General features: G+C 36.9%; 1 protein-coding gene across 3 annotated transcripts in view; it reads right to left on the bottom strand.

Moving 5' to 3' along the window:
* Window positions 1–14506, bottom strand: part of LOC127632135 (cyclin-G-associated kinase-like) — a 63358-nt gene that overhangs the window by 26990 nt on the left and 21862 nt on the right. For all 3 annotated transcript variants that reach the window (XM_052110690.1, XM_052110712.1, XM_052110702.1), the window contains exons 6-11: window positions 13256–13381; window positions 12552–12641; window positions 12057–12192; window positions 11843–11955; window positions 5912–5987; window positions 1844–1964 (exon numbers count right to left, since the gene is read on the bottom strand). In XM_052110690.1, coding sequence (XP_051966650.1) covers window positions 1844–1964; window positions 5912–5987; window positions 11843–11955; window positions 12057–12192; window positions 12552–12641; window positions 13256–13381 — 662 coding nt within the window. The remainder of the gene's footprint in view (window positions 1–1843; window positions 1965–5911; window positions 5988–11842; window positions 11956–12056; window positions 12193–12551; window positions 12642–13255; window positions 13382–14506) is intronic.

Raw genomic sequence — 14506 nt, 5'->3', positions numbered from 1 at the left:
TGAGACCAAAAATATAAATAATAATGAATCTTAATTCCAATTTAACCTCATCTGGTGAAATATATCAATACAAAACCCTTTATCTGAGAGTCTTTGGGTGTCTCAGGCTTGTTTATAATTAAAGGTCCTATGTTATGTACCAAATCTTTTGGTGAATTTTATTAACTTCCAATAAATTGATTTTAAAAACTATCGGCCGACTAATTGGTTCTTGCACCTTAATAATCAGAATCGGCAAAGTCCACTATCTGGAGACCTCTAATTAAAATAGCGCACAAGTCGTACAAAATACACTTCTAGTACTTTTAGGAGCTTGACTGTAAATCTCTTTCAATGTATGGAAGAGTGCTGCGTGAACATTCTGCTATATGTCTCCATTTGTATTCCATAGAAGAAAGTCAAACGGATCTGGAAAAACATGATGAGGGTGAGCCAGTGACTAGAGAATTTTCATGTTTGGGTGAACTATCCCTTTAAAGTCTGTCTGCTAGTTTGAAGGAGTAACACGCAGCAGTCACACAAATGGATTTAGTAGGCAAACTTCTAATTTTCAACATGAAATCTATTGATCAGGGTAAAGCTGCGTGTTGATGGTAGCAGGCTGTGGTTATGGATACACACAGCATGAGAAAGCCATGAGGATGGAGTGACGTTCACACAAAATCTTAACACACACACACACACACATATAATTTAGACACACTGGCGTGGTCCCATAGTTACCTGGAGCTGCAAAGGGTTGGTGATTTAGGACCAAGACACGTGATTCAGGAACAAAATGAACAAATACAAGACAATGAAAAAAAATAAGAAATGTAACCAAACTATGGGCCAACTTAGGAGAAACGGAACACGACAGACCAGTGGAAATGTAAGGGAAATAATTACAAAACATGATTGCAAAAATGCAAACATACTGTATTATGGCAGGGGCTGTGGAGGGGAATTCCAGAATTTGTTGATCCATGATTATTTTTTTTTAAGTCAACATGAAACAACAGTTTATCCCATTTCACTTCATATGACGGGTGGTTGGAGGGGAGGGGATTGGTGGCTTGGTGACATTAGCCAAAAAGGAACGGCATTTCAGAGGCAGAGCATTTTAGATTTTAAGGAAAGATTATAAAACAACAAGGAATGTGTATTAATGCAGTAAATAGGGACAATTTTGATTTCATGTTGACTTTGATTAAGCTGGAACCCACTTTATATTTGGTGTCTTTAACTACTATGCACTAAAGCATTTGATAAAATATACTTATTATGTACATACGTGTTGATACATTGCAATTACATTTAAAGTACCTGCATTTAATTACATCTGAAGTTACACTGTTAACCTTACACCTATCCCAAAACCTACCCCTACCCTAACCCGTACCCTAAACCCTAACCCTAACCGTACCTCAACCTCAGTAGCAGCAAATGTGTGACATCTTGTGGAATTTTGCAATAAGTACATTGTATTGTATGTATTTATTTTTTGGTAGTATATAGTAGTTAAAGATGCCTAATATAAAGTGAGACCAGTAAGCTTTAAAACAAGGAATTTCACTTTGTTTATAATGACAATAAAGCACAGACTTTGTAAAATATGACTACAACAGCAAAAACAGCTGTGGGCAGCAGCATTTGGGCATTGTTTTGTGAGCTAAAGTGATATCAGATTACTAGTAACTAGTACCCTCTACAGCACGACGACATTTGCCTTCATTCCATTGAATCTGTCAATGGCTCATTGGAAAGTAATGATTGTTAACTAAAACAATGCAAACCAGAACACAGCTGCATGGGTAAGAGAAGAGAATGAATCCACCTCTGTGTGTGTATATGTGTCTCTCACCTGGCCACGGACTGGATGACTTTGGAAGATGTGTCTTTGATGTTGGTGAGGAATCTTTCGGTTCCTCCTTTTAGTATGTCCAGGAGACCTCCACCCATGCCCTGATCTGCATCATACACACCTAGAGTGAAAACACACATATCCACACGTAATGATTAGTGCCATCACAAGCCAATAGCTTCTATGAATTGAAATGCATGGCTCATGAGATGCATTTTTATGGGCAATATGCATCAGATGGTCTGTAGGCATGGCATTTGAGGCAATCCTATATCATCTCAGAACTACGCAAAACATATGAATATGTAACAAAGTAAAATTGAGACTGTACATCCAGAATGTAGGATTGTGTGTAGTTGTGCGAATGGCATCATCACTATCAGTCCAAAAAATCAGAGTAAATTCAACAGATGGTGAACAGAGGGCCAATCCTCTTAACGCACGGCGGGAGAAACCCTTCCCCCGGGGGTAAATATGGGAGTAGGGGTGTGACCAGGGCATTGTGATGTTTGTGTATGGTTTCTGACAGCATGATGGTAGGTTTAGGTTTACACTCTTGAAATATCACCATGTAAGGCTTGCATTGTATTAGCTTTGAAAAATTAGATTTTTTAGCTGTATATTTATTTATATACTTTTTTATAATGAAGCTGGTTAATACAGGTGTATTTCCAGTAATGTTTAGTTAAATTGGCATTCATATCAAATCATATCCGGTTAAGTCTTGAGGTGTAAGCAGGCATTAGTGTGCATCTATTAGAGGTAGATCGATATATCAGTTTTACCGATTAATTGTTACTTTTACGAACTATCGTTTGCAAAAATCTATACCGATAGTTTTTTATTTTACAACAGTGTTCCCCTGTGGCCGGCGCTGGAGGATTCTAGTTAAAACAGCTTGGTTCTGCAAGAAATAGCAGCCTCTAGAGGTGAAATAAAAACAATCACTGACACCTCCTGAGGATTTTCTACATCTAAATCTCTTGTGCATTTTTATCCTCAATTCAATGCATATTTTGATAGGATAATCAAATGTTTTAAAATAAAGTGAGGGCATACAAAAGAAAATGTGATTATTTGGAAATGTCCCTGTGAGCATATACATTGGGTCTCAAACTTAATATCATGTGAAAAAACAAAATATATACATATAATAATAATAATAATAATAAATAAATAAATATATATATATATATATATATATATATATATACCAAATGAAAGGATTGGTATGTATTTCACCAGATGGAATAAGGTAGACTACAAAGAGTAATTTGGTTACAACTTAAATATAGGGCACTGTAACAGAGTCATTTCAAAATAAGAGTCCCCGGTGTGTTTCGAATTTGTTTATTTTTTCCTGATTATTCTAGGGACTTTGGTTGAAAAATACATCTGGGATTTTATTTGTTTTGGAGCCTCAATTTCTGTTCCAGCATAGTAATGAAAGACTAAGCAACAACTATAAGCTTATTAATCGGTTATCAGCCTTTTCCACCACCTCAGTTATCGGTTTCGGCAAAATCGAATATAGAAAGTCACCCACCATGATATAAAAACAAATGTGTGTGTGTTTAAATTAGTATAATACATGAGTGTTGCTGTTGTGTCCTGTGTCTCTCTTTAAAGTCTGGAATTCCCTTTGATGTAAATCTCTCAAGGTAAGCACCTGACACAACCTCAAAAGACGTAGCTCTAAAACATCCTGCAACTTCCTAAACATAATAATGGACTACATAAAGAGATTATCTGTTTAACTTAATGTGCAATTTACATCCGTGCAGGAAATACCCTGTATATACAGTACAGTGGAAAGGACTGTTTATATTCTGCATGCTCCTTAATTAGTAAGAAGGCAAACCACAATATTATTATTGCTCATACTCTGGGTTATATATGCAAACTGTACCTCAGAGAATGATACCTAAAAATGCAACTATCTAGGTGTGACGATTTTCACCTAAAAGATAATGAAATTGGCAAAAAATCCCAAACATTACATTTAAAGTATGAGCCAAGGTATATATACACACTGTAGAGACCAGAATATCATAGAGACCTCAGGATTGGGCTCTTTTGACTCAGTAAGTAACAACCTAGCAACCAGAAGTCGACAGATAGTGGATTTGGCCGATTTGGAAAAATACAATAACTGATTAATCGGCCGATAGTTCTCAAAATCGTAGAAAAAAGACAGAGGCTACAAAATCCCTACTGCAGTTTATTGTTGCAAACAAAATTCCAAAAATAATCAGAAAAAATATGAAAGATTATTGCAGACATTTAACAATAAATAAGCCTGAAATACATTTACTTATTTCAGGACTCTTATTTTGAAATGACAGACTTAGCTCCGTTAAAATTCTCTATATTTAAGTACTTACCAAATTATGATTTTTACAGCCAATATATTCACCAGTTTAAGGATTTTATATATATAAAAAAACACTGTTATACAGTAGAAACAAGCCATTCTAATAGTAGAATCCTGCACAGAGGAACACGGAGGAATAAAAAACTAACGAAAAACTAACGGCATAGACTAATAGTTTCAAAAAGCAACCATCTGCACAGATTAATCGTAAAACCGATATAACGTTCTCTCTCTACTAGCAACCAACCAGAACACCCTAGCAACTGCATAGCAACATGTTAAAAACCACCCAGAACACCTAAGCAACTGCATAGCAATGCCCTGGCAACTGCCCGTTTTTACCGTTCTGTGTACTGTACAGTATTGACTGGGAAATGTTGGTGCATTAGCAACCACACACAAACAGGAAACAAATTAACTGAACTTATCAACCAACCAAGCAGTGAGTCAACTAATTTTTTGTAAGGAATAATTGACGACAGACATTTGAAAAATGACATTGTGGTAATGCGGACACGGCGCGCAGTGGAGATTATTTTTCAACAATTAATGCGCTGTTTGTGTTCCTGCAGGGAATTTTTTTTTTTTTTTTCATTTTTACTCATTATGCTTGTCAGACAGCCTGATATTTCTCCGGAGAATTAGTAGTATGATTTACGCAGGATGCGTCTCAATTATTTTGCCACTTCTAATGACCAGTTGGGCGTTAGGCTACAAATGGCAAAGCTTACTGCAGCATTACAACTTCAGTTTCAAGTTAAAAGTTACTTACTCCTAAAATGTTATATTTATGTAAATGTGATCATTAAAAACGTAACACAAACCATTTTTAACCCTAGAATGCATTTGGTGGTCAAGCATGACCAAGTGTTTAGATTTAAGACATATTGATTTACACAAAGAGGTCTTTAAATCTGCCACTCCAGGATTTCCTCAATTAAAGTGTCTTCTATCATGTGTAAAGTCTTTTTTTTATATATGAGAATTTGCATCACTACCACTAGAATGCATACATTATGTGGGTTCAATATAACCCATATTTATTTCCAATGTTATTCAATGCATTTAACAAATGCATTTTATTCTTTTTGTAATACTTTGATTGTATTCAGTTTCCATTTGTTAATAAATATACATGTTAAATACAATGTTTACGTTTTTATTTATGAGTATATTTATGCATGCAAGTATATGAAGTTGTCATTCAGCTGATGCTTATATCCAAAGTGTTTTACATTATACCTACAGGAACATTCCCCGTGGGACAACCTGCGATTAGATGCCTTGTTCAGGGCAAGCCCACAATGGTTATAGCTCCTGAACCACTTCTTAGCCTATTTGAACCTTAATTAATTTTACCACCAAACAAGGAAATTGCCAATATTTCAGTTATACAGGTTTTTTTTTTACACGGTTATCCAAAAGTCCTACTCCATTTTCAATGTGTCTACAACTCTTCAGAATTAAATAAAATATATTTCAACAATATAACATTTAAAATGACTAATACAATTATCAGAGTTAATTTTCCTTTTAGATTTCACCTGGGTCTTTTTTGTGCCACACATGCATTTAAGGTGGCTGAAGTCACATATGCGTTCTAGGGTTAACCAAACAAATTTGCTTGCAGACAGACTTGCTTGAAAATGGCTGATCTAGATCACAAAGTTAAAGCTGTGTAGTTAAGTACTCACCAGCATTGTGCATGTTGTTGACCTGCGAGGGTAGCTGCGCGCTGTTGTTTCCAAACCCTCCATTCTGCTCCAGCAGCTGTAGAGATTCATAGCCGTCATACACAGACCTCAGACAGTAGTATGGACTTAACAGACTCATCAGGACAACACCCCGTTACACATTAAGATCAGAAGTAGGAGGAAAGCAGATGAAAAGACTCCAGTCTACAGATGGATCTGAACTCAGTGAGTGAAGTCAATGAAAGCAGAACATCGAGACGACTTAAACACAGCAGGCTCTGTCTTTCTCTCCTTCTGGCTGTTGGTGGTAATCACTTTAATCCAGAGCGAAACCCCTTCTTAACCCAGATCAGCCTAAAGCTGCCCTATGCACCATGTGTGCACACAGGAGCATGGCAGCAACGCAAAATCAACATTAACTAGAGCGCCACGTCAGTGTCAGTGTTTTTATACAGTAGTTAATGAAACCTTATATTTCCTAAACTGAAATAAAAATACAAAACTTAATTGGAAAAACTTAAACTAAACTGAGATTATAAACGGAGAGAATGTATTTTAAGTGTATTTAGCCGGTTCTTTGAATTAATTGGTCAAAAATGAACTCACGAAATATCACTTTGAATAGCATAACAAATCGAACCGAATGCCCGGCAGCAAAAATAGAATCTGTAGGAAACAATGCTAAAAAAACAGAAGCATTTCAGCCGAAATGACTGCACATGCACAATTAATAATCCAAATAATAGAACTGTAGGATGATTGGTTTGTCCAAATCTGTTCCTTGATCTCTAGCCTTAATTTTTCTCCATCTTGTTTACGAGTCTTTCATCCGTTTCTGTCCTTTTGTAGTGAGATTTGTGGCCATTAGGTCACAGAGAGAGAAAGAAAGAGGGAGAGGGATGAGACGCCCCTTTGTCTCTGGCAGGTCATGAAGAAAGGAAGAGAGCGGTGGCGTCTCTAAATGGCTCTTCAGAGAGTTGTGATCAGTATGTGGGACTCTGCTTGTCTCTGTGAGCGTGTGTTTGCGAGAGAGAAAGTGGGCAAGAAAGAACGAGGGGTTTGTTTTAAATGAAGCCTAAGTCAACCAAAAACATTCAGCTTATCAGTTCTGAAGGAGTTATTATACAATCAAAGCGAATCGAAAATAGCGGACGACCAAAAATAGGATTTTCAATGGCAAATGCTGAAATCTACAGATCTTAAAAGCCTCGATTTAAAGGTTTATCCAAAGGCTCATGCTTAAATGCTTGTAATTAGTTTTGTAGACTAAATATAAAATGTGCCTACGTATGAATTTCTTCGCTAAACTAAAATTTTAATTAAAAAGAATTCTATTAAAGAAATAGTTAAACCTCTCTCATCAATTAGTCACCCTCATGCTATCACAGATGTGACTTTAAAAACAAACAAAAACTTTTCTGCTAATGAAGATTTATAGAAGAATATCTCCATACAGTGCAGGTCAACAGGGTATAAACTTTGAAGTCCAAAAAACACATAAAGGCAGTAGGGTTGCACGGTTTACATTTAGGGTGCTAACGAAATATCGCAAGTACCAAAAAACTTTAAACGGTACGAAATCATCTTTCGGTACCGTACTACCGTCTAAATATGTGACATTATTGATATTAAAGGGGTCATGACATGGTTTTTTTTATTGTATTATTATGTTCCCTTAGGTGCAATTATAGTATTAATATATATTTTTTTAAGAAAAACTTTTAAAATCTAGTGATGTATGACCTTTTCCCACCCTGTTTCTCATCCTCTGATTCAAACAGTCTGTTTTGGGGGCGTTTTCCATTTAAGACTTCAGTGTTAACGCCCACTGTTATGATTGGCTAACGTCAGTGCCTATGTATCAATTATTGACGCCCCAGCCAGAACAATATGCAAGTAAACTAAGTAAAAACACTGTGATTATTCATAATGAATGAAATTGCGCTTTAAAAAGTAGTTTAAAGTTTAAAATAGATTACTTACAGTTTAGCGTCGTCGTTGTTCCCAGAATAGTCGGCACGGACTTATCTTTGAGCAACAGTTTTCTGGCAAAGCCAGCATCATATTGAGATTTGTTCTCAAAACAGTCATCCTTAAAATGTACAGAACAAACGCTTAAGTTAACACTGCTGTGACTGGAGCGTCCGCAAAAAATAAACTGCATCCATTTTTCCCTGGCGTCTGGATCTTTCGGCAGCTTATTCAGAGGTTTTGTTTGACCACAGCCAGGAATAGCACATCTGTGTGGCATCGTAATTTTCCTGTGCACAAGTAGTCTCTGTCAGAGCTCGCTGTCCATCGACTGAACACTTGTGAGGCGCACGGCGATACTGAAATGAGCGTGGTTGTCTTGCGCTTAAAGCGTAGTTATCTTGTGCTGGAGGTGGTCATATGCAAACGCTGTTACGTCACTTCTAACCGACACGTCACTTCTAACCATGAATCCAGAACGAGCTGTATTTTGAGCTTGATTAAATAAATGATTCGTTTAGAATGGGGAGGACGTCTTAAAATATTAAACTTGCAGGACGTTTTAATGATACAAAGACCTCTTATATACCAAAAGATCAAGGCAAATTTGGTTTCTCATGTCATGACCCCTTTAAATCAATGACAATTTGACAATCAAAAACTTGATATGGCCAAGTGTAATCATTCAACAGCAGAAGGATGTATTTTACTTAAATCATATGTAGTCAACAAACACTGTATGAATGAAAGAGGTGCCGTTCTGCTCTCGGTCATACTTTATATACACACACACACACACCGCACGGGATGCACATAATGGGGACTGGATGTGGTGTGTTCATTGTATGAGCGGCTGTGAACACTCACACAAACTCCTCTGGTGCAACTCTGAGATCTCAGCTCAGGAGTATTTCAGCATTTCATTCAGAACGTGAACCTTATTAAAACTACAACACAGGAGGAACTCGAAGGTCCGTCAAAGTAAAAGTTCCGCCAAAATAAACATAGAGAAAAATATTACTATTGTATAGAACAGTGGTTCTCAACCGGTGGCGGACACTCTCCCGGGGGGGCGCGAGTAGGCTACGATGGAAGGGAAAAAAAACTGGGAAAATTTTTTTTTGGGGCACATTTTTTTTTATCACTAAACTACTGTCATAAAAAGTTATAGTTTTGTATATACATAACTCCTGAATAAAAATTAAAATGTGTTTGGACTGATTTAAAAAAAAAAAGAAGTTTTGAACAAATTTGATTGGTTTGTCGATAGTGAGCGCAAATGCAGTCGTTGAGTCGTTCATTCAAACGATTCGTTCAAACGGCCGATTCATCAAGAATGAGACAGATGTTTGTGAATGGGTCATTGAATCTTTGACTCAACCGATTCGTTCACAACACTGAATCATTCAAAACACGATTGAGTATTGCTGTGAGATGCGCTATGGCTATGCTGTGATCTTTGTTTGCATTCATCGGATCCATTTTCGCTGCTAAAATAGACCAAAACAGTCATTATTTCGTCTAAAATGTAAGTGACTTAATATTATTAACTTGTTTGTTGAACTGTCATATGAAATCAGTGTCACATTTTCAATAGTGAGGTGATGGTAAATTAAGTGATTGTCAATTGTCAGCTCTCTTGGTCGTCAGGTCGTGTGATGTATGTTGCTGAACTGTATTCAAATGTTATAAATATGAAAACACCACATTTTGAAATTTAACTGCAGTATGTCAATTTAGTTTATTTGTGTGTGCTGCGCTCATAGACTTTAGAAAATGGCGCTCATTTGTTTGATTTCAACCTGTCTTTGCAAGGCCGCGAAACTCATATTTTGCTCCTTGCAGACAAAGTGCACTCCTTCACACAAAAACTAGACCTCTGGCATGGCCGCATCAGTCGAGGGAACTGCGCCATGTTCCCCAGCCTTGCAGACTTTATCACTGATGCAGGCACGTCACACGATTTCTCCTCCCTATTTCAATCAGCGTCTGAGCACCTGTCAGCAATGAGAAAACAATTTGTGACGTACTTTAAAGAGGAGTATCGCTCTTTTGCGTGGGTTCGAGATCCGTTTGTGTGCACAGCAAACGAGCTATCAATTGATATGCAGGAACAGCTTATTGAGCTGAAGGAACTCTTTAGCTCCTGGCCTCCTGCCCTCTTTCGTCATTCTGGGCAGCATTGATGCAGGAATACCTTGAACTCTGTGACGTCGCCTTGAAGATTCTCCTTCCTTTCGCGTCGACATATTTGTGTGAGGCAGGATTCTCAAAAATGACTGCACTCAAAACGAAATACCGCAATCGTGCACAAATCGAGGATGATTTGAGGCTATGTTTATCAAACATTGAGCCAAGAATTGAGGATCTTTGCAAGGCAAAGCAGGCTCAGGTCTCACATTAACATCACCTACCAGCAAGCTTCTGTAAAAATGCAGATGATGCCTACTATTAGGCCTAGTAATAATAACAATAATAAAGCATAAATTAATATCAGAGGTCTGGTGCCAATTCCCAATTATAGCAATAGCCTAGTAATGATAATAGGCCTACTGATGATGATGATAATAATAATAATAATAATAATAATAACAACAATAAAGCATGTAACCTCATATAATTATATAGCAATAGCCTAGTAATGATGATAGGCCTACTACTACTCATAATAATAATAATAATAATAATAATAATGTCTGCAAGCTCACATTAGAAGTCTGGTGCTACTGCCAATTATAATAATAATAATAATAATAACAACAATAAAGCATGGGGCGGGGCGGGGGACTTGCAAAAGGTTGAGAACCCCTGGTATAGAAAATATCATATTCAAACTAATAGCAATAATACTAATAATAACAATTATTTAATAATTAATGGTTTTATTATCATCATTAACATTTATTGTAATAATAATAATAATTATTATTATTAAAATTATTATTACATGTTGCAATATAACTAAAATATACTTGTTGCAGAAGTATCAAGTATTAGTATGGATACCGAGGTACCAGTGCTGGTATCGTACAGAAGCCAAAATGTTGGTACCTGAGCAACCATAAAAGGCAGCATAAAAGTAGTCCATAATACTCCAATGGTTTAATTCATGTCTTTAGAAGCAGATCAATATTTTATTTTATTTCGTTTTCCCTTTTCTCCCAATTTGGAATGCCCAATTCCAACTACTTAGTAGGTCCTTGTATGGTTACTTACATCAATCCGGATGGCAGAGGACAATTCTCAGTTGCCTCCGCTTCTGAGAGAGTCAATCTGCGCATCTTATCATGTGGCTTGATGTGCATGACACCGCGGAGACTCACAGCATGTGGAGACTCATGCTACTCTCTGTGATCCACGCACAACTTACAACACACCCCACTGAGAGCAAGAACCACTAATCGCGACCACAAGGAGGTTACCCCATGTGACTCTACCTTCCCTTGCTTAGGAGACCTGGCTGGAAGAAACAGATTAATATTTAATTCATTTTGTACTATAAATCTACTTTCAAACAGCCTTCCTATCCACACCACAAAAGTTCTTCTGTTTTTTGGCAATTTGCATTCTTCAGTGCATATCAATCAATCATATTTGCACAACAGCCAATTAGTGGTGATATGCATGAAAAATGCAAATCTGGAGTCATATGGATTAAATATATGCTGCCTTTATATGCTTTTTGGAGCTTCAAAGTTATGCTTGATTTCAAGACTTGGAATGTATGGACCTACAGGGCTGAGATATTCTTCTAAAAATCTTTGTTTGTGTTCAGCAGAAGAAAGGAAAGTCTAAACATCTGGGATGGCATGAGGGTGAGTAAATGATGAGAGAATTTTAATTTTTGGGAGAATTATTCCTTTAAACACAATCCTACATCACAGACTAAAATATTTGATTGATTCGTGAACAATTCATAAGAGAGAAGATGGCATGGAGTTTCTGTTAGATGGGCTATACCTCAGTAATGGGTGATTTTGGGTTGACGTTTCTGGCTGTGGCGACCTCCTGCAGTTGGTTAATCAGTTCGTTAATTGACAGCCGCTCCTCTGGGTTGATTTTCAACATCGACCCTGGAAGAAACACACGTAACATTTGGCACATGTAGCTGCATTTATAGAAGAGCGGAACAACAGTAGAAGCAAAAATCTTGAAAGTTTTGTAGGACACTTACGGATGAGCTGGTGAAAGACTGTGTACTGGGTGTCATTTTGAGGAATGTTGTATTTGCCGTTGACTATCTGGAGTTTGGCCCCCTCTTCAAAAGGGTGCTGCTTAAAACAGAGCAGGTACAAAATGCAGCCCAGAGCCTAGAGGAGAATCAAAGCAAAATAATAAAGCCAACCGTTACATCACAAATAGGTGACTATAGAGTCCTAACCATGTGCTCTGTGTCAAGCTTCCAGCATAATGTAATTATCTTGCCCTCACGGAAAGCAAAATACTGCAAGAACCGAAAAAATAAGCCAATTAAAAAATATTTGTTCTTTAAAAGAGAGCTTATTTTAATATGACTGATTTTGGACCAATGAGATTTTACCCTTCACCATTTTTAAACCCCCTCCCCTTCAATCATCTTGTTCATTCTGGTCGAATCCAAAAATGTATCTAGTTGAACATCCCATTTCATTCGGAAATATGTCTCAATGCATACTCAAATCAAACTCACCCATAAGTCTTGTTTTTCATTTATGGGGTAGTTGGAATACAGGTCTATCATCTCTGGCGTCCTGTATGCTGGAGTCGTGTTTCTAGTAATCTGAGAGGGAGAGAAAGGGGAAAAGAAGGGTTGATTTATAATTTGATAGGTCTTCGTTGTAAAGATTTGCTGGTGTGAATTAAATAAATCAAATTGAAGAAGTTAAAATCACGGCCTTTGTCAACATTTAGTCTAAAAAATTACAAATTATACTACAACAAACATATAATTACAAAAGCATATAAACTGTATTACACACTTTGTTGGAAGGCCCTAAATAGTAATGGCTGTGTACAAAAGTACACTTCCATTTAAGCACAAACAGATGTTCATTTAGAAATGTAGGGTTTGCGCATTGTGTGGGTTTCAAATTACTCCCAATAACTGGTTTAAGAGGACCAGAAACACAGCAAACTAATTAAATCAACAAACAATTTAATCAGTCAATGCTTCAACAGGAAATAGCCAATGAATTTAATACAATCACCACAAAATATGTCTCCCTGGCCAATGTAATCATTTCCACAATTATTATGCATTAATCAATGAATCAAAATGGAAATTATGGCATAATAAACCAACTATATGACAATGATGTCATGGCAATGTAAACCTGGTATTAAGATTTATGTTAATATGTTGCATGAAGACCCTGTAGTTTCTGTGTCTCCTACCTCGTCTTCTACCATCGATCTCTTGTGAGCGGACCAGCTATAGTCTGGATAATGTGCGATGGTTGTGGCGCTGCCAAAGTCGCACAGCTTTATGGTGCCCTGATGACTGATTAGCAAATTCTCAATCTGCAAACAGAAGACATTTTATCAATGTACACCACTATTTGGCACAAGTCACTTAAGAAAGTGCACATACACACAACTAGGAATGTAGTTTCATGGTTTTAAAACAAACGTTTTTCATACCGCTCTCCTTCGCGGTATTACATGAATATAAAGTCAGTGAATATAAAGTGTTTCTCTGAATTTTCAGAAGTTCAGAAAAAACCTGACTTTATATTTATGCAACACATCACAAAACTGTCGAGGTATATCGTGAAACCATTCCATCCCTACCCGAGACCACTCATCATTTTGAAACTATATTAATTTGTTATTAATACAGTAATTTTTCATTAGCTTCACGTGATGCGTATCAACACTCCTTAACCATGGTAAAATCACCGTAACACAAGATCTCTTGTGGCTTTTTTAGTGAGTTTTAGAAAATCTGTCAAGAACATGTCTGGGTCATACCTCACCCCAAAATCAAAAGAAAGAAATAAGAAATTAGGAATGTGGGGTGGATGCTTGAAGTGGTGTGCTTAGCAGTTACAGAATTAACGTTACAACAAAACCTCTTTGTGCTGAGGAGGAGGGCGTGGCTGGGCCATGAGGATGCATGATAAAAAAATCATAACACGCATAATGCGTTTATGAATTGGCCCCATTCACTTACATTGCACAGTGCGTTAAGAAAGTATTCAGACCCCTTCATTGTTTTATTTTTTCCACATTTTTATGTTGCAGCCTTATGCTAAAATTCTTTAAATTTCTTTTTTATACATCAATCTACACTCCATACCCTATAATGATAAAGCAAAAACCAGATTGCAAATTACAAAGAAAAAAACTGAAATATCTTACTGACAAGCATTCAGACACTTTGTTATGACACTTGAAATTTAGCTCAAGTGCATCCCATTTCTCTGGATCATCTTTGAGGTGTTTTTACACTTTGATTGGAGTCCACCTGTGGCAAATTCTATTGATTGGACATGATTTGGAAAGGCACACACCTGTCCATATAAGGTCTCACAGATGAAAATGCATATCAGAGCAAAAACCGAGCAATGAGGAATTGCCAGCAGAGCTCATATACTGGATTGTGTTGAGGCACAGATCTGGGGAAGGCTGCAAAATCTTTTGGCT

This window comes from Xyrauchen texanus, chromosome 3 (assembly GCF_025860055.1).
Source record: "Xyrauchen texanus isolate HMW12.3.18 chromosome 3, RBS_HiC_50CHRs, whole genome shotgun sequence".
Lineage (NCBI taxonomy): Eukaryota > Metazoa > Chordata > Actinopteri > Cypriniformes > Catostomidae > Xyrauchen > Xyrauchen texanus.
This window is presented reverse-complemented; position numbering and strand designations above follow the sequence as displayed.